Below are 19,708 nucleotides of genomic sequence, written 5' to 3' on the forward strand. Positions count from 1 at the left end.
TAAATCATAAAATAGCAAATAAAATAGTTTTCCTAACCATTCAGAGAATATACAAAGAAAACGTAATGGGGCAGACTAGTATAAATTTCGCATATACGTATATGCATGTGTATATATAAGTCATGTCTACAAGTATATTGAAGTATATGTGCAATCAAACAATAATTGACAATTATGATTTTATATCTGAATCTATAATGCGTAGGGTGCCTTTTTTGGCGTATATCACACATATAGTTGATTTGGTTGATGGGGGGAAAGGTTTATCAAGGAGTGCTGAGAGACAACTGCTTATTTAATTCCTTTGTGAATGTGTTAAAATTACTAATATTAACAATTTTGGGGGGCAAACTGTTCCAATCACGAATAGTACGTGGAAAGAAGGAGTGCTTGTAGGTGTCAGTGCCAGTGTGGTATGTAAGATATTTAAAATTATGTGAGTTTCTGGTGTTGTGTGTGTGCTGTTTGGAGATATTTCATGATTGTTAGTCTGTGTGCCTGTCTGCGTGTCTAGAGCAGATTCATGTTTATTTGTTTCTTTATATTAGATGTAACGCCAGGTGTTCGTGTATTGACCTGCTCAAACTTCTCAATGTTGTGTTTTGTGTAAGGGTCCCACACTGCAGCACAGTACTCTAGTGTTGGTCTTACAAGTGAATTATATGCTAAGTGTTTGTTGTCCGGTGTGAAGATGTGCAGGTTTCTCCGCACGAACCCAAGTGTTCTATTAGCTTTGTTGGTGATATAATCAATGTGAGTGTTGAAGGACATGTTATGTGAGAGGTGAATGCCAAGGTATTTGTGCTGTGTAGTGAGTGTAAGATGTTGGTTGTATAAGATGTAACTGTATTCAATGGTTTTATGAGATCTTGTGAAACGGAGCAATTTGCATTTATCGGGCTGGAATGTCATTTGCCATTTAGACTCTCACTGCTCAAGAGCGTCTAAATCATCTTGGAGGAGTCTGCAGTCGTCTTCAGTCACTATGGGTCTATAGAGGAGGCTGTCGTCAGCAAAAGGTCTAGTTGAAGAGTTTGGAGTGGATAGTGGAATATCATTTATATAAAGCAGGAAGAGGAGGACCTATAACAGTGCCCTGAGGAACCCCAGAAGAGACACGGTTAGAGGTCGAAGATGATCTGTCGAGAAGTACACGTTGCGTCCGTTTATTAAAACAGTTGTAGTGGGTTCGTGGGGCACTCACCCTCCTACAGGAGCTGTAGAGGAGCCTTCTGCAGCTGGAAGGCGTGGAAGGGCAAGAGGGAAAACCGGGCCGGCATAAAGGCAACTGACTGAGACGCTAATTCTTTACTTTACGTTTATTCACTCAGCACAAGCTACTACATGTATAAAACAAACAAGGTATCACAGAACAGGCATGTAGTAGAAAAAAGAACTTACGTTAAAAACGAGAACACACGAGGAAAAAAACACACTCCTGCCCAACCCAAGCACACAACCTTCCGCCTTGAAACCTCCTCCACAACTCAAAGATGGCGGTCTTGGAGACCCCGACATAACAGGGGGTTGCCAACTATGAATTATGTTACAGGTCGTTTGTGCTTGGATTGGGTGCTCCTTCTCCTCCTTTACACAGCCTAAAATACTCCTGGAGGTGGGGCGTTTGACAAAGCGCCTCGACGGGCGTCGCCAAAGGGCGTGACGAGGGAGTACGAAAAAGAAAAGAACAGGGACGCGAGGCACCCGTCACCCGTTCGCATACGCGCGAATCCGTAGCGTTCGCGTAAGAAATTACGTTACTCTACAGCCCCTCCCCGGGGAACAGAAAACGCCACACCTCCAGAAGTGCCAGTACCCAACTAAAATGTTGTGAAAAATACTAAAATATATAATAAAATATAAAATACACTTAAAAATCCAAAAGGTTCTATACAAAATGTCATAATGTTAACAAATAAAATGTATAAATTCCAAAATACAATAAAATATAAAATCAAGACTAGAATGCTGAACACAGAAAGGTAAAAAAAATCACAAAATAGCACCAATAAACGAAGTAAAAATCACATTTTTCATTGTTCATAAGTATCTCGCACTTGGTCGCACTCTTCGAGGTAGTCGACCTCAGCGGCAGGGAGAAATGGACGGAGTTGATTGGCGTGGACCCTGACGGCACGATGTGGGGGCCGTAGGTCCAGGATGTCGTAGCTGACAGGCCCAAGTCGCTTCTGGACACGACAGGGTCCAAGCCAGCGGTCACCAAGAGGCCCACGGTTCCCTTGGACCTTACGTAGCACCAGGGAGCCCTTCTCGTATGGGCCTGAGCACCTTGCGCCCTGGTCATAAAGTGCCTTGTTATCTTCTCGTGCTTTACGGCTCACCACAACTGCAAGCCGGCGAGCGTCTGCAAGGCGTGTCAACATCAGGTCATGGTCAACTGTCTGGCGGTTCGTAAGCCCCTGGCCGAAGACTGCCATACGGCCCGTCAGCAAATACAGTGGCTGGTCTCCAACGGAACGGTGAAGGGCTGAGTTGAGCGCCAGGCGGACAGCTGGCAGATGCGTGGGCCACTGCGATGGAGCCTGCCGAGCCAAGGCAGCCAGCGCATCCTTAACTGTTCGGTTGGTGCGCTCCACCACCCCATTGGACTGGGGGTGGTAGGCCACCGAAAAGGAGTGCTTCACTTCCAGCTCCTCTAAAAGTGAGCGCCACTCAGCCGAAGAGAACTCCAAGCCGTTGTCCGTATGGAGTTGGTCAGGTGGGCCAAACAGAGTGACATAGTTGTCGACAAAGGCCCTCAACACTCTGTCAGCACTCTTGTCACGGAGGGCGACTAGCTGAAGGAACCGGGTATGATGGTCGACAATGGAGAGTACGTACCGGAACCCCTGTGCAGACCCGCGTAAGTCCATGAGGTCTGCTGAAACCATTTCCAGGGGAGCTTCCGGCAGTGGGTGCCCTTCCAATGGTGCTCGGCCTGCCACGCCCTTACGTTGCTGGCATGCGTGACATCTGGCAACATACTCCCTTGCCAGGCGGAGCATATTTGGAAAATACCAGACAGCCTGGAGATTCTGGTAAGTACGATGGACCCCAGGATGTGTAGCAGTTGGAGGACAGTGGGCGTGCTGTAGTGCTTGAGACTGGAGATGCCTGGGGACGTACACCTGCCTTACAATTCTGTCGGGGAAGGATCTCAAATAATACAATACGCCCTCCTCCACTTCGAAACTGGAGAGGGCAGCGGGAGGCCGCTCAACTGGTACCCTCCCGCTCTCCTCCAGGAATCCGAGCAGGCCCTCACAGGTTGGATCTCGCAGCTGATGTTCCCTCATCTGGTCAGCTGTCATCTTGGTGAGCTCCATCTCCTCGTCACCATCCGCTGGTGGTTGTTGTGCAGCATCCTCGGTTTCCCTGGGTACTGTGGCTGGCAGGACATGCTCTAGAGGGCAGGCTGTCCCTGAGAGTATAGGTACCTCACCTGCTGTACGTGAGAGAAGATCAGGGACATGGTGGCTGGTCCCAGTCTTGTACCTCAACTGGAAGTCATACCCGCTGAGCTCATAGGCATACCGACTGAGGCGGTTGCTCTTGGTGCGCCTTGAGAACACCTCCACGAGAGGCCTGTGGTCAGTCCAAACCTCAAAGCGTCTGCCGTAAACATAAGGATCAAAGGCTCGTACTGCCTCCACCACAGCCAGAGCTTCCAGATCGATGACCGCATATCTTGTTTCAGCATCCTTCAGTGTGCGGGACCAGTACGCGACAGCATGTGGTGTGCCCTCCTCATCACGCTGAAGGAGGGCTCCTCCAAGGGCTTGGGTGCTGGCATCACAGTGCACCTCGAATGTTTTGCTAAAGTCTGGGAGGCGCAGAACCGGATTACTTATTAGGGCCTCCTTCAAGGCATTGAAGGCCACTTCAGCAGCATCTCCCCAAACAAACTTCACCCCTTTCTTGGTGAGAGCAGTCAGGGGTTTGGCCATTGCTGCAAAGCCCTGAATGTGGCGACGGAAGAAACCGCAGGCTCCGAGGAAGCGACGGATGTCCTGGGCAGATCGCGGCCTCTTCATGGTAGCAATGGCAGAGGTCTTCGCCGGATTGGGGCTCACTCCTCGGGAACCCACAATAAAACCCAGGAGCTGGACTTCCTGCCTGGCAAACTCGCACTTCTCCAGGTTCAACTTCATGCCTGCATCCTGGAGAAGAGTCAAAGTCTCTTGAAGATGCTGGAGATGGTCGCTGAAGGAGGAAGATGCAACCACAACATCGTCCAGGTAGGCGAGCGTGTGACGCCCCAACACAGCTGCAAGCACGAAGTTCATGGTACGCTGGAAAGTTGTAGGTGCAGTGGAGAGCCCGAAGGGGAGACAGCGAAATTGCAGAAGTCGGTGGCCGTCAGTAAACGCTGTCTTAGGCCGGTCATCAGGGTGCACAGATATGGCCCAGTAGGCAGACCGGCTGTCAAGGACAGTGAACCACGTGCGCCCTGTCAGCGAGTCCAGCATCTCGTCGATTCGGGGTAGCGGATATGCGTCGGGAGTGGTCACCTTGTTTAAACCCCGATAGTCGACGCAAAACCGGTGAGAGCCATCCTTCTTGCGGACAAGCACCACCGGTGACAGCCAGGGACTGGAGGACGGCTCGATGACGCCTTGGACCAACATACGGTCGCACTCAGTGCGAATAATCTCCTTCATCTTCTGCGGGAGCCTCCACTGCCGTACACACACTGGAGTGTCCGTCGTCGTAATGATGTGGTGCTCCACTTCAGGCACATTACCAACAGCCTGCTTATCTCCAGAGAACAAGCTTGGAAAACTGTCCAGCACACCACGCAGCTGTGCCTCTTGTTCTGGGTCAAGATGCTCAAGTGCTATGGAATGGGGAGCATCTACCTCAGCACCACTAGCACCTCCACTCTCCACAACACAGGTAACATCTGTCTCCTGCTGGTGGGCCTTGTCCAGCTCTGGCGTTTCAGGGAACACGAAGAAGTCGTCGTCCTCGTACCCAAAATCAAGGCAGGCGGCAGAGCTGTCATAGTCGTCATCAAGAAACTCGCCCTCGAGCTCCACCACCGATGGGAACCCCTCGAGCTCCTCCTCAGATGGAGCGACCGTAGCCTGTGAGGGTTCCCTGGACGACTCGCAGTAAGGGGTGTTAGGAACTGTAGGAGAGGGGGAGGTGCAGACAACCTCCTCGGGTCCCAAGAATGAGGCGTACCCTAGTACAGCACCTGGGCGTAGCTTGCGTGGCTTAGGGTGGGGGTTGACAACCCACACACTTGAACGACGTCCTTGGACAGTAACCAAAGTGCGGGGTACTGTGAGGCGGTCTGTGCTGGCCTCAATAACAGCCAGGCATGTGTCATCTGGTGCGCTGCGCGTAACTGTGGCAGCAACAAACTTCCCTGATTTTGCTTCCACCATTGTTTCCTCGGCCACATGGACAGGCGAGACAGTTACCTGTCCAGAATTCGGCAGCAGTTCAGGGTCCTCCAGGGTTGCTGGTGACGCCCGAGGAATTTCATGACAGGCAGGGACATGCTGTGCCTCTGCATTCCCACGGGTATAGGCGATCCCATGACGGCAGCCATCCAACTCCAGCCAGCTCTTGTCAGGTTCATGGCCAAAGACGAGACGAACAGGAAGCCGCTGAAGGAGGTCCATCCCCAGGAGCAGGTCCCCTGGAAAGCGGAGGCCCTCAACGACACAGGTCCGGTGGGTGACAGTCAGCGTAGAATGGATGGTGAAGGGAAGGTCCACCTCCGCCGTGACTGGGGCTGGCTGGCCTGAAACTCCCTGCAGCGCTCTTTGGCTAGAGTGCAAGTGTACCCCAGGAAGACGCGCTAGGGACTCCCTCTTCATCATTGTCACCTCTGAACCTGTGTCGACGAAGCAGGAGAATTGCCTACCTCCGACTTCGAGGACTATGAGGGGGCGTCCTCGGAACTGCGGTGGAGTCGACTGGCTGCTGAGATCCCGGCTCGTAGCTACGGCCGCCCGTGGGTCGGGAGTCTGCCTCCGAGCGGCGTTGGGAAAAGGGACAAGAGACCTTGAGGTGCCCCGACTCACCGCAACGGTAGCATCGACCCCGTCCTGCCCGGCACTCGCTGGTATGGTGGCCTCCCATCCTGTGAAAATCACACCAGGGGCGCTGTCTGTTGTCCCTGCGACGTGGGGAAGGGGAGCGGCGAGGTGAAGCAGGGGCCTCGGCCGATCTCCTTACCAGCGGAGGACCATTAAGCGAGGTGTTCTCAGGGGCCTGGATGACTGGAGCCGCTTGTGGCAATATGTCCCTGTAATACTCCAGGCCGGGGATGGTTACTTCTAAGTGCTGACCTGGATTATACGCACCCAGGGCCATCCTGTCGTCCCGCATGCCATGCTGAGATGTCCACAGCCTGGACGACTGCCGGAGGAGCCCGTGGACGTCTGGTAGGGAATGCCTTGCTCCGACTAAAGAGTCCCAAACCAGCTGGCACTTCTCCGCCATGGCACGGGTGGAAGGGAAATCGTGCCATAAGAGCTGCTGGCGGAGCCACCCTGGAAGCCCATCCCGGAAGGTACGCTGCATCAGGCTCTCCGCATTCCCGATGTCCAGGGGGTAATCACGAGCGCCCTGCTGCACGGCCAGCGCTACAGCACGATAAAAATCCAGAGGTCCTTGGCCAACCGCCATCCTGGCTCGAGCCAGCATATCGAAGAAATGCTTGGCAGTAGAGACACCTCTGAATTGCTCGCGGAGTCGTGCTTTGAAGTCAACCCAATCCCGGATATGGGCGAACCCAGGACTGTTGAGCACTGACCATGCGTACCCCCTTACCCGGCTGCGTGCCATCCGGATGTAGGCTTCCGATGTTGCTGGCAGGGTGGCCAGCTCTATACTGGAGATCCAGGACTCCAGCTCCTGGCTCTGCTGGATGCCCTGAGTCGAAGGAGTCTCGCCACAGAAAAAGGGCACCTCGTCTCGTCCACTGCCATAAAATGGACGAGTCCAGCTGTGGTCACCTAAGTGAACTGGAGGTGCATGCGGGTTGGCGAATGAGTGGAAGGCTGAAGGCTGGGAGGCTAGAGGCTGAGAGGCTGGAGGCTGAGCTTCACGTGCAGTGGAGATTGGAGGCTGGGTCTCAAGAGACGGGTACGGTCCCTGTGAGGGGGCCCCGTAGGACGTCCCAAGGTGGCGCACGGGCAGTTGAGGCACAGGTTCAGCCATGAAGGAGGCAGGCGGCTGTGGGGGCAGTCTAGCTGCAGACTGAGCACTCTGGTCCCGCGCTGAAGCGATCCCAACCTGGCGGGGACCCATGAGGTCCACGTCAGCGGCAGGTTGACTCCCAGACAGGAGCGGGGCAGAGCGTTGTGGAAGGCGAGGCTCTGCAGGCACCGCTGGAGGCAGATGGGAGGATTGCTCGGGGTCCTCTCTGAGGCAGGGCTGAGCTGAGGGTAGCGATGGCGGAGGGGCAGCAGAGGCCGGAGCAGCATCCTCGGTAGCCGTAGAGGGCCCAACAGGCTGGCTCTTCAGGAGGGAAGCCAGAGCCTGCATCTGCGCCTGCATGCGTCCCTCCAGGTGTTCCTGCATGCGGGCGAGCTGCCTACCCATCTGTGCCTCGAGCCGATCCACCAACCTGGCCTCCATGAGCTGCAAGCCGCTCACATCACTGCTGGCGGGAGACCCACTGTCCGAGCAGGCAGTCCCAGCAGCACCTGCACTACGGGCAACAGTGAGTCCTGGGTCCATCCCAAGGCGGGGTCCCTCGAGAAGGACTGTCTCCTCAGGGGTAGGCGGGCGCGACCCAGCCTGTGGTGCCTTGGGGCGCACCATGGTCCGAGGTGCACGTGGACGGGTGTGACTGTGCGAGCGTGAGGGGCGTGGACGTAAGTGGTACCGAACAGACTCGCAGCCCTCCACGTCACACTTAAAAAGGTCACTGCACCCTGGCCGAGACACTGTGGAGGCACTTACAGCTAAAACGGAACACTAAAAACAAATACAAAGAAAACACTAAAAACAAATACAAAAACATAAAAAAAAAGAAACCAGTGTTAAATGCTGCAATAAAATCTATATTAAAAAAGACAAACTAAATTAAGCTGAAAAAAAAAGACAAGTTAATAAATACAGTAAAATATAATTAAAATACTGGAAATAAATTGGGCACTGGCATTAAATAAGAAAATTCAAAGTATAAGAATCACAGTAAAAAAAACCATTAAATTGTAAAAATACAGAAGACAAGTTATAAAATTAAGAAAAGCTGATAAAATTCAAAAGTTAATCAAATGCAATAAAACATTACCAGTAAAAATCATTACAATTAAAAGTTAAAGATAAATTAATAAAAGCAAGCAAACTCAAAACAGTGAAATTACTTTAAGTTAAAAGCTTAAAAAAAAGTTACTATAAAGCAATGAACTAAAATGTGAACCTGGCTGAAGGCCTTAAAAATTTACACATAAAAGACATAAAAATGATAAAACATAAAAAAAAGATATCAATGGCAACGAGACATGTAAACAAACGCGAGAGGCCGTGGGTTCGGAGGCTAAATAATAAAAAGAACCTCACGATCCACTCGCTGCCAACCACCTTTACTGTAGTGGGTTCGTGGGGCACTCACCCTCCTACAGGAGCTGTAGAGGAGCCTTCTGCAGCTGGAAGGCGTGGAAGGGCAAGAGGGAAAACCGGGCCGGCATAAAGGCAACTGACTGAGACGCTAATTCTTTACTTTACGTTTATTCACTCAGCACAAGCTACTACATGTATAAAACAAACAAGGTATCACAGAACAGGCATGTAGTAGAAAAAAGAACTTACGTTAAAAACGAGAACACACGAGGAAAAAAACACACTCCTGCCCAACCCAAGCACACAACCTTCCGCCTTGAAACCTCCTCCACAACTCAAAGATGGCGGTCTTGGAGACCCCGACATAACAGGGGGTTGCCAACTATGAATTATGTTACAGGTCGTTTGTGCTTGGATTGGGTGCTCCTTCTCCTCCTTTACACAGCCTAAAATACTCCTGGAGGTGGGGCGTTTGACAAAGCGCCTCGACGGGCGTCGCCAAAGGGCGTGACGAGGGAGTACGAAAAAGAAAAGAACAGGGACGCGAGGCACCCGTCACCCGTTCGCATACGCGCGAATCCGTAGCGTTCGCGTAAGAAATTACGTTACTCTACACAGTGATCCATTGAAGAGTTGGTCCTGTGATACCGTAATGTTTAAGTTTGTGTATGAGTCTTCTGTGGCGGACTTGTCGAAGACTTTGGCAAAGTCGAGCAGTATGACATCAACTTGATTTATGTCAGATATGTCAAGGGGTAGTGATATGTCATGATGGGTGGTGATGAGCTGTGTCTCGCAAGATCGTCTCGGCCTAAAGCCGTTGTATGTCTGTGAGTATGTTGTGAGTGTCAATATGGTTCATTATGTGTTTGTGTATGATGTGTTAAAAGGTCTTGGAGATGATGGATGTAAGTGAAATAAGGCGATAATTTGAAGCGTCAATCCTGTCACCAGTTTTGAAGAGAGGGGTAATGTTTGCGCAAAGCCAGTCATTGGGAAGAGTGGATGTGATGAGGGATTGGGTGAAGATGACTTGAAGGATAGGAGCAAGGATGGGGGCGCAGGTTTTTAGGATCATGGGGGGTATGCGGTCGGGTCCGGTAGACTTGTTAGTGCCAAGTTTTGTAAGTAGATTCTGTAATCCGTTAGTCGAGAAGTCTAGGGAGGGAATTGGAGGGTAAAAAAATATCTTCAGTGTGAAATGTACGGTTGTCTTCGTGTGTGAAAACTGATTGGAACTGTGCGTTGAGTATTTGGGATTTGTGTTCTGGGTCTGTCCTTGTATATGGTGTTGTGTAGTTGGCGTCTGTTTGTGTGGGGAATGATGGGGGTTGTCAAGTCAGTATTGGGAGGGTCATGTGGGGACAAGGCAGCCCAGTCAATGTCAGGGAGGTTGAAATCGCCTGTGATCTATATATTCTTGTTAGCATCAATTTGTGAAAGAGATATGTCAAGGTTTTGTAGGTATTCAATGTTAGTAGAAGGAGGTCTGTAGAAAGCTGCAAGAAGGAGTGTTTTACAGTTATGAAGCTGTATCTGTATCCAGACGATTTCGGAGTCAGTGTCGAGGTCAGGCCTAGGTTTTACTAAAATATCTGGTTTGGTGGCGATGAGAACACCGCCACCTCTACCAGCATCTGTCGGGCGGTCTTTACGTGTAACAGTCATGCTAAAGGGAGGGGGGGGAAAAGTTCAGCAGTCAATGTCGGAGGTCAGCCAAGTCTCTGTACCCACTATTATATTTGGTTTATATATTTGGAGTATGTGTTGCAGTTCTGAGGTTTTGTTTAAAATAAATAAACGAGAAGGGATGTGGAGTGGGTTTTGTTCGCAGAATATTGGTGGGAAGAAGATGAAGGTAGGGAGGGATGGAGGGAAGATTGACTTGGCAGATTTAATGGTGGACTTAGAGAGGGCTAGGTGTCAGGAATATTTCTGGAAAGGAGGAGTGGGATTTGAAGATAGGTAGGTTTGACTATTGGACTAGAGAGGTTAGGCGGGGGAGGAAGTGGGGATCTAGGATAAGGTGTTATGATGTGAGAAGTATGAGTGAATGAAGAATGGTATGATGTCATAAGGTCAAGGGAAGGTCTTGAACAGCGGGATATGGAACTTACTGATGGTGATGGGGGGGTGTGATGTGAATTTGTGGGAATGGAGTGTCTATTGTTGTGATGTGGATGTTGAATGAGCGGGGATTTTGGGGGGTTCAAGTGGAGAGGGTGTTGGGTGAGAGGGTTGTTCACGTCGCGTTCACTTAGTGTTTCGAAGGAGTTTGTTACTTGAATGGGTGTAGAGTTGAAAAATGAGATTGATAAGTTAGGCAGACCGCAACTATCGCAGATCCACACGATACTATTGTTAACCAGTCCAGTTATAATTGTGTGAAAGAAAGACCCGATACAGCTGACATGATACCAGCCAGCATGCTCGGATCTCTCACAACAATTGTTACACTGGATGGCCCTTTGTCGCCATGTCACCGCCCTTGCGCATATGGCACAAGAGTATTTTGGGCGATAAGGGCCAGGGTTAACCATAGCACCAGTTTCTCAATAAAGAAGCAGCAGAAGTAGGATCGTGTGTCTAGGTTGTTCTGTGTTCTGTTGGAGTGTTGTGAGGAGTGTTGTATTGCAGTAGTGCGGTGTGAAGTGTCAGTGTATGTTTGTGATACTGTTCCTATGGTTTGTACTGTGTTTGGGCTTATCTTTGTGTGTTTGAGTATAAGTGCATGTAGTAAAAGTGTAAAAATTATCCATGTGATAATATGGAAGGCACTATGTACAATTTTATGGCGTTTATTCTGGATTTCACATACCTTCCTTGGGCGTAACCAAGTTGTATGTTGTTGTGTTGCCGGATGGGTGAAAACTGTTTTGGAATCAGGCATGGTGATGGAACAGTTTCCCATCTAAAAACAGTTAAAATGGATAAAAGATACTAAAAATACTCAACAATATATATACGTGTGTTAAAATGATATGATGAAACATACAGGTCTATAAGTTACTATAAAGTTTGGTGAAATCTTAATAATAAAGAACAGCGGCGTATGACTTGTACGAGGTGCATGATGCTAATAATTGTTATATAATTGTAAGTTAAATAAAGATACAGGTGGAAAGATATCTTGTATAATTTGTAATCATTTTCATCAACCTTCCCATTTCAACTTCTGTTCTATATCATGTAGGCTTATTCAAAAGTAATGATAACTGCTCGCGTTGCAGATGAAATGAATATTGAAATAACCTTTTATAACAGACTTGCAATACTTTCCATAAGAGGTAAAATAGATATAAAATCTACGAAAGTTTACAGGTTTTCTCTTGTCGGGATCTTTTTCGCTTCACGCTACCATCGGCGAGCTGTGATTCCTGATTAAAGACGCAACATAGCATCATTTACTACTAATATTTGTTATATTTCATTGATAAATTTACCTACTGGGACGCTACACGCGCTATGAATTGTCTACATGAGTGGTAATTTGGTTGCCAGAAACATGGTCGTGTGACCGCAAGTACAGCAAAAAGAAGAAAAGAAAAAAAAAAAAGAAAAGTAAAATATGAGCAATTCACGAACCGACTGACGGTACCGAAAAGGACTCGTATTGATGTTGTTTTATGGGGAAACCGGTGGCAGTTTTTTTTATTATTATTATTATTATTATTATCATTAACCGATTGGCACACAGGTTTCAAATGCCGGAGGTACGACTGACCAATCTTCTTCGATGTGAACGTTTTGGCAAGAAAAGACGCGAAAAAAGTAGTAGTTTATGATGTATAGTTGATTATATGATGAATTATAATAAAATGTATTATAATGGCATAATATATACATTGCAATAGATCAATAGGTACACTTCCCAGTTTCATACAGCCTTCGAATATCACATTTAAAAAAAATGCTCCAGTTAGTTCTGATATGTAATATGTGAATTTATTTTCCATCGCAAACGACTGGTTTAAGATTGAAAGTCCCCACAGTAGGGAAGGACATGAAGTAAATCAGGGAATTTATAGGGTAAAACAAGTAGAAATATAATAAGTATGATATATAATTATGTAATAATCATCACGAGGACGCATACAATTGGCCAATGAAAGACTACAAACGCATCCACCACAAACTTTCGGCAAGGTTATGCTACGTAATTGCCAAAGAATCTTCTACGTGGCAATGTTTGTACTTCACTTTTTCAAGTTAGTCAATAACCACTGTGCAATCCTGACAGAATAAGCAGTAGACAACAGCATAGCTCCTAAAGCAAATAGACATAATTAGTATACCTCCGGGCCTGGAGCATCACTTCAAGCTATGTGTTTACGAATGGTATGGCATCTTTGTATTAACAACAGTCGAACAGTTCTCCCCTGACTTGATAATAGTTGCCACTGACTACTATACTAATTAGGTATTTTTAAAAACTCAAAGGAAAAAACATTTCAGTTTCCCCACGCATTGACCCCACTTTACCAAAGCTTCCTAATTCTCATAAGGATAACATGACATCAGACAATCTTTTGTATTTCCTCAAAGCCAACACGGAATTCAAACTAGGAACATATTAATCACTATATTAACCATGTTACTAGATCAGTAGGCCAAAATACACTTCAACAGAATATTCAAGATCAACTCAACAATTCGAGAATGAATAGAATTTTTAACATTGCTTGCTCTGCCACTGATCCCGCTTACTTTGCTGAGATACCCGAGTGGGAATTAAATAACGCAATTCATAAGGGTAAAGTGACCGCGTAAGGCCAGAATAGCATTACCTACATTGTACTTCTCACTGCTCAGGTACCACATATGCTATGCAGACTAAGCCTATCCAAAGGAAGCCTTTTAAGTTCCTAGACTAAGTTTAATTATTTCCTATACCAAAGCAAAACACAGAAATACCTACTCATTTCCATGACCAAATTAAATGCATATTTGCAAAATACTCGAGAGAATAGTTCTGAACAGACTCATGTATCACATACATGCAAAATTATCCCTTAGACTGTATGGATTCCTCCCAGGATGTAGCAGTCAGCACTGCTTTGCAGAAAATCTACATCCAGGCATGGAAACTGTGTTTCTTGATCTTAAATCTGCTTTTGATATTGCAAACAGAAATATTATCCTTGAGCAAGTAGCTAACTTTGGTATTCAAGGAAAACTCATAATTTGGATTCAGATGCATCTGTCGGACCGATTTGCTGATGTTTTCTTTCAGGGAATCAAGTATTCTTATCTTAAAATATTTGAACTTGATATACCTCAAGGGGTCGTACTTAGTCCTATGTTATTTAATATCTTAATGCACAGATTATGTCAATATACCACTTGAAGTAAATCAATAATTTGCCATGCTGATGACATTTGCACAAAATGCTCATCCGAGAATATACAACAAAGCTTGATAATCTCATCAAAAAAGGGAGACACTAAATCTTCACACAATTCCGTTGCCAAAACTTCTAATGGATGACGTTGAACTCGATCTCTGTCACCAATACAAGTACCTTAGAGTCATTGTCAACGAAAAAAAAATAAAAAACAGACTATTGAAGCCACTCAAGGCCCTTTTTGACATGGTATTTATGTCAACATTGCTGGGCTATTCTACCTGTTATATATATATACAATCACTTGTAGATTACTTGAACTATTCAAGGAGTCGGAATTAGCCAGTCTAGAAATTGTCCAGAATGAGGCCTATGAGGATCATTCTCGGTGCCCCTAAACAATGAGCATTCTAAATGTGAGACTAGAACTTATTTGGTGTGAAAGCAATTACTGAACCTCTATACATATTTCAGTTTCCTAAGGAAACTAAAGCATATAGTAGTGAACCCATCCTTAAATGACAACACCAACTTCTAACTCATAGATATTAGTAACACATTCCATAACCTTTCATGTACTGAGCGTTTTTATGCAAATATTCCTTTAGAAAAGCTGTACTTAAGGAGCAAGTACTTGCAATTGTCAGTGAGCATATGAAGGATCTGAACAGTGTGTGTGAATGGTACACTGATGGATAAATCCTCTGACTGAGAGCAGAGGATGGTGCGCTTGTGTTGTATATAAAAACAATAGTTTACAGCACTATGATTACAGGAGGGTACATGACTGGGTTAGTACTACACATAATGAGATAGAGGGAATTCTCATTGCCACAGAATTTCTTTTAAATCAAAGTTCATCTTCTGTGACTCGCAATGTGCACTCTAGGCTTTGAACACTCTTGATAGAGCCACTGAAAATATTGTAAATCATATCAGAATACACTAAAATCACGCAAACGAACGGGGCCATTTGAAATGGATACCACTGCATGTTGGAATCGTGAAGCATGACCATGCTGACCCCCTAGCGAAATAGGTGTGTGATAAACAAAGTGTGGATATAGACCATGTAATACATCTTGCTAGAATTTGATACATAATTAGAGCCTTCCACAAGGATGATTTGATTGAGCTAATCTATTCTCAAAGACCTGAAATCCGTACAAAAAAAAGACTATATACACAGAGAAACCCTACCTAACGCTCCCTACCCAGGGGGCTCTACCCCATGGACACCTGGGGTCAAAATATATTGTATTTCAACCATAAACCCACCTAACCCACCCTAGATAGGAGGCTAATTGAATGGGGATATGGCCCTGTTGTTGAACCTTCCTGTTATCACGTTTGTTCTACATAACATTCGCTACCTGAAAACCACTTACCTTTGCATAGAGAATCCCCGAAATTTCATCTTCCTTTGGGTCCGTCTGTCAGGTGTTGATTGTTTGCTGTCTAATTACCACAATTTTGACACACGGAACAGTTGATACGAAAGTCTGTCTTTCCTATTTCTTCATAGTACCGTTCGCAAAATGTCCGATAATCAACAATGTTGGGTTGAGGGGCGGTCAAATTCCCCGGTTGTGAAAACGAACATGCACAGAGGATAACAATAAATAACTAAACTGAGAACCGTAAAAGGTTGTTAGAAATAATCAACACGAAAAGAATGCACGGAATACATTGTGATAAAAGAAGGGATACTTGTACCAAGAAAGTAATCATATTCACATGGACGTAATAATACAAGAACTGGTTGTTATACCGTAGTAATTTGTCACAGTCAATTTAGAGTTTGACACCATAAAAACTGTGTGGACTTGAGAATAATGTGTCACACTAACAGCCAATCCTTCACATAACAAAGTTAATTTCACGGTATTATTGGATAAAAACGCAACCACACTACCGAAAAAACAAACCTTTGGGCATGACGTAGCTTTAATTATGATGTAACCCATAAAAGCTCTTTTCTTCTGGAAACGAAAAATAACCGAGATATACTATTTTGAAAATAATTAAAAACGATTAACGGGAGAGATGATTCCACCGTCTTAACAAACATCTGACTGAAAAATATCGGCTCTGCGCATGCGCCAACTTCCCCCGCGGAAATACAAAAAAGTATCGATAGAAGGCAATACTGTCACGTGATAATAATAGCACCAATAGGGAAACAATAGGTCTAACCGACAAAATGATTGACCAATCACAGACAATTGCTTGAATTTCAAAATCAGTTTCGAGATGGCTACATTGTGTGCAAGATGTAGGTGTACTCCGTGGGAGTTTATCAAGCTCTTTTACAAAGATAACGCTGCGTCTCTTAAACTATTACGTGACCACGGTGTTCTGCCAACGGAAGTGGAGTGCAAAAACTGTGAACTACCCTGTACCTTCCGTTCAGAGAAGTCAAGGTGGTATTGTGGCCGTTGGAGGAAAATACCCAAGACCAAGAAAAGAAAGCAGTATAACTTCACCGTAAGTGACTTTAAGGGCACCTTCCTCCAAGGAGTTCACCTGCAACCGTGGGAGGTAGTGTGCTTCATTAATCACTGGCTGTAGAAGCACTGGGACCACCACAGGATCTTTGAGAATCTTGGCTGGGCCCAGAAGACAAGTGTTGATTGGTAAAGCTTCTGTTCAGAAGTAACGGAAAACTGGCTAGCAAACCAGGAGCCAATCGGAGGCGAAGGTGTCGTCGTAGAAATTGACGAATCTTGCTTTGGAAAAAGCAAGTACGGTAGAGGACACCAACTGAGTAACATTTGGGTGCATAGAGAGGGAGGAAAAGAAGAGCTTCCTCATTCCCCTCGTTCCTCCTCTCACTCCGAACAGGAACAAGGAGACGTTGGTTCCCCTTATCAAGAAGTATATTCTCCCCGGCTCCGTCATCTGCAGTGACGGCTGGGGAGCGTACCTTGGCCTAGACAAAGAGGGATATACCCATCGGGTAATTAACCACTCCGTGGAGTTCGTGGATCCCGGGGATCGGGACGTCCACACACAAAACATAGAAAGACTCTGGCGTGACGTCAAGGAGTGGACGAAGCGGCCTGGCAATCGGCCCGAATACTACGCTCAATATCTGTCGAGGTATATCTTCGTCAGGAATAATTATTTCTACCGACACCACGCCTTCCTAGAAGAAGTCGCTCGGTTGTACCCTCCGCAGTCCGAGCGAGAGGACGTCGTCGCTCGTGCGCCGCTACCCGACTCCGACTCGAAAGAATCTGACCCTGACCAGCCACAACCCGGTCCCTCACATGCCTCCAATTAAGGTAAGAAGTGGTAACATTCGAAGATGATAGTCCGTTCCCACGAAGTGGCTTGAGAAAAGGGGGGGTCCAGGGGGGGGCGACCCAAAATCGGTCAGTTCCGTGATCGGTGGTTGACATCCGTCTTGAAAATTTACCGGCCACACAGTGGCCTTAAATGTGGGGGGGGGGGGGGCCAGGGTAGGGCGAAGCCCCCCCTTGGCTAGGGCAAACCTAAAAACTAGGTTAGGTTAGGTTTATGGGTTGCGTTTTGATTATGCATAAGAAAAACCTTTAAATTTCGCCCCAGAAATCGTTTATCTCCGTACCGACGGTGGCGCGCGTGTGGGTAGGGAGGAGGGGGTGTAACTCAGCAACGAAAGGTTTCCGATGGAAATGAGTAGCGAAACTGTACAAAACAGAACAAAAACTACCAGAAAAAATATCGTGTCGTGCCTAGAGGTTTGGTTGCGTCTTTATCCAAATTTACCAATTTCACTTTGCGAATTAAATATACAGCTTTCATATTTTGTCTACGAGCATTCATTCACTGTCGATAGGTAATTATTATTTTTTTTTTTTTGGGGGGGGGGAGGGGGCTAACCTTCCATGTCACTACCATGGTGCTGCCTGTAGCTTTTGGGACTAGAAATTATATAAAATCAACACCACAGTTCCTAAATGCCCCCTATTACATTAAACACTGATTGTAAAACACCAATACCTACTTCAACTATATTTTCTTTATTTAGTCTCTTCCCTGGTCTTTCCTCCTTCCTTCATAACCTCAGAAATCATCTTAATCCTCTTAACAAGGGTGGTAATCACATCAACAAAGCATGCAATACGAAAACACAATTTGTTACCTGTTGCTGACACGCGGTAGAAGGTTGAACATCACTAGTTTTTTAGGTATATTTCCTCTCCATATACGTCTCCGTTCACTCTGCTGCTTCTAACTTAGCCTTGGATAGTTTAGGCATCTTTACTGGCTCAGATAAATCCTTATTACTACTCAATAAATTAAAAAGTAGTCAGGGAACACATTTAAATTACCTTTGTTTACACTGCCACACTGATAATCTCGCTTCAGCCAATCAGAGTCGGGTTTTTAAGACGTGTTTCCCGTTCTCCTTTGATAGTAAAAGAAAACGGATATTTTTTAGGGCAAACTTAGGAAATATTGGTTACCGGTCAAATAATGGGATTGATGTCGTATTTTATTGCGCACTATTGCAATTTTCGGAAAGTGACAAAGGGAAAATATACATCCTTAACAAGACTATACTTTTTGTTAGAATATTAGCGATAATATGAATCTTTTTTATTTAAAACATAGATAGAACAAATTCTGGCGATGCATTTGAGCTCAAAAACAAAAATGTGAAATAAATTATTGTAAGGCTTCCAAAGCGTCCTTCGTGGAAAACTCGAGATTTGGCACAATTTTGACACCATTTGAGCCCGGGCAGTATCTTTGTCCCAGCTTATTGACACTTCGAGAAGCACTCATTAAGAAGCCATTTCTTAGGCTACAACATTCACCTTGGTTTCTTTTGAAAGGTATACTTTTGCACTTTAGCCGAGGGCAAAAAAAAAAAAAAAAAAAAAAAAGCTAAGACGATAATAAAGGGGTGAAGTGCCACTATATGTCATCCGACACACAAACACACACACACACACGCACGCACACACACACACACACACACACACAAATATATATCAGCCTGCTTTTTTTATTTTTCTGTAGCCACTTCTTATGGTACAGCCATTATCTTCATCGCATGTAAGAGCCAGGCGCTTAAGCAAATGTTACGCTTAACCAAGTATATCATAGTAATTAACTTTTCAAAAACCGAGAGGAACGAACATAAAGTTATCCAAGTCCACTGCTGCATCGGCCTACTTCCCACTCGCTTTATTCATCCATTTTTATAACTCTCTCTCTCTCTCTATCTATCTATTTCTCTCTATATCTCTTTCTCTCTCTCTGTATCTCTTTCTCTCTCTCTCTCTCTCTCTCTCTCTCTCTCTCTCTCTCTCTCTCTCTCTCTCTCTATGCGTGTCTCTCTCTACCTCTCTCTCTCTCTCTCTCTCTCTCTCTCTCTCTCTCTCTCTCTCTCTCTCTCTCTCTCTCTATGCATGTCTCTCTCTACCTCTCTCTCTCTCTCTCTCTCTCTCTCACTACAGTACTTGATTAAATATTGAGAAAAACATGATAAAAGAGTAGAATGTGATGAATGAGAAGTAAGAATCTTACAATAGATCTTTTCTAGGTTTGTCAGTACATACAACACTGTGAAATATAAGTTACTTACCAACTTGGAATCTGTTTGGCTTAAAACCCTTTTTATTACCTTTTATTACACACACACACACACACATATATGTGTGTGTGTGTACGTGTGTGTATGTGTGTGTGTGTGTGTGTGTGTATGTATATATGTATATATATATATATATATATATATATATATATATATATATATATATATATATATATATATATATATATATATATATATATATATATATATATATATATATTATATATAGATATATATATATATA

General features: G+C 45.5%; 1 protein-coding gene and 1 pseudogene across 1 annotated transcript; one reads left to right on the forward strand and one right to left on the reverse strand.

Moving 5' to 3' along the window:
• Positions 1-260: 260 nt before the first annotated feature.
• LOC147466866 (uncharacterized) lies at positions 261-1,128 on the reverse strand. The gene has a single exon (XM_086533971.1). The coding sequence runs from the start codon at positions 910-912 to the stop codon at positions 511-513; it is 402 nt and encodes a 133-aa protein (XP_086390097.1). The 5' UTR covers positions 913-1,128; the 3' UTR covers positions 261-510.
• A 14,999-nt stretch (positions 1,129-16,127) lies between these two features.
• Positions 16,128-17,160, forward strand: LOC147466867 (uncharacterized; annotated as a pseudogene).
• The last annotated feature ends 2,548 nt before the right edge of the window (positions 17,161-19,708 follow it).

This window comes from Penaeus japonicus, unplaced genomic scaffold, assembly GCF_977035675.1.
Source record: "Penaeus japonicus unplaced genomic scaffold, GWHDUDI00000001_assembly GWHDUDI00000040, whole genome shotgun sequence".
Classification (NCBI taxonomy): Eukaryota; Metazoa; Arthropoda; class Malacostraca; order Decapoda; family Penaeidae; genus Penaeus; species Penaeus japonicus.

Coding starts and splice junctions, on each gene's coding strand:
- LOC147466866 (XM_086533971.1), bottom strand. CDS start 912: ATGACATTCCAGCCCGATAAATGCAAATTGCTCCGTTTCACAAGATCT.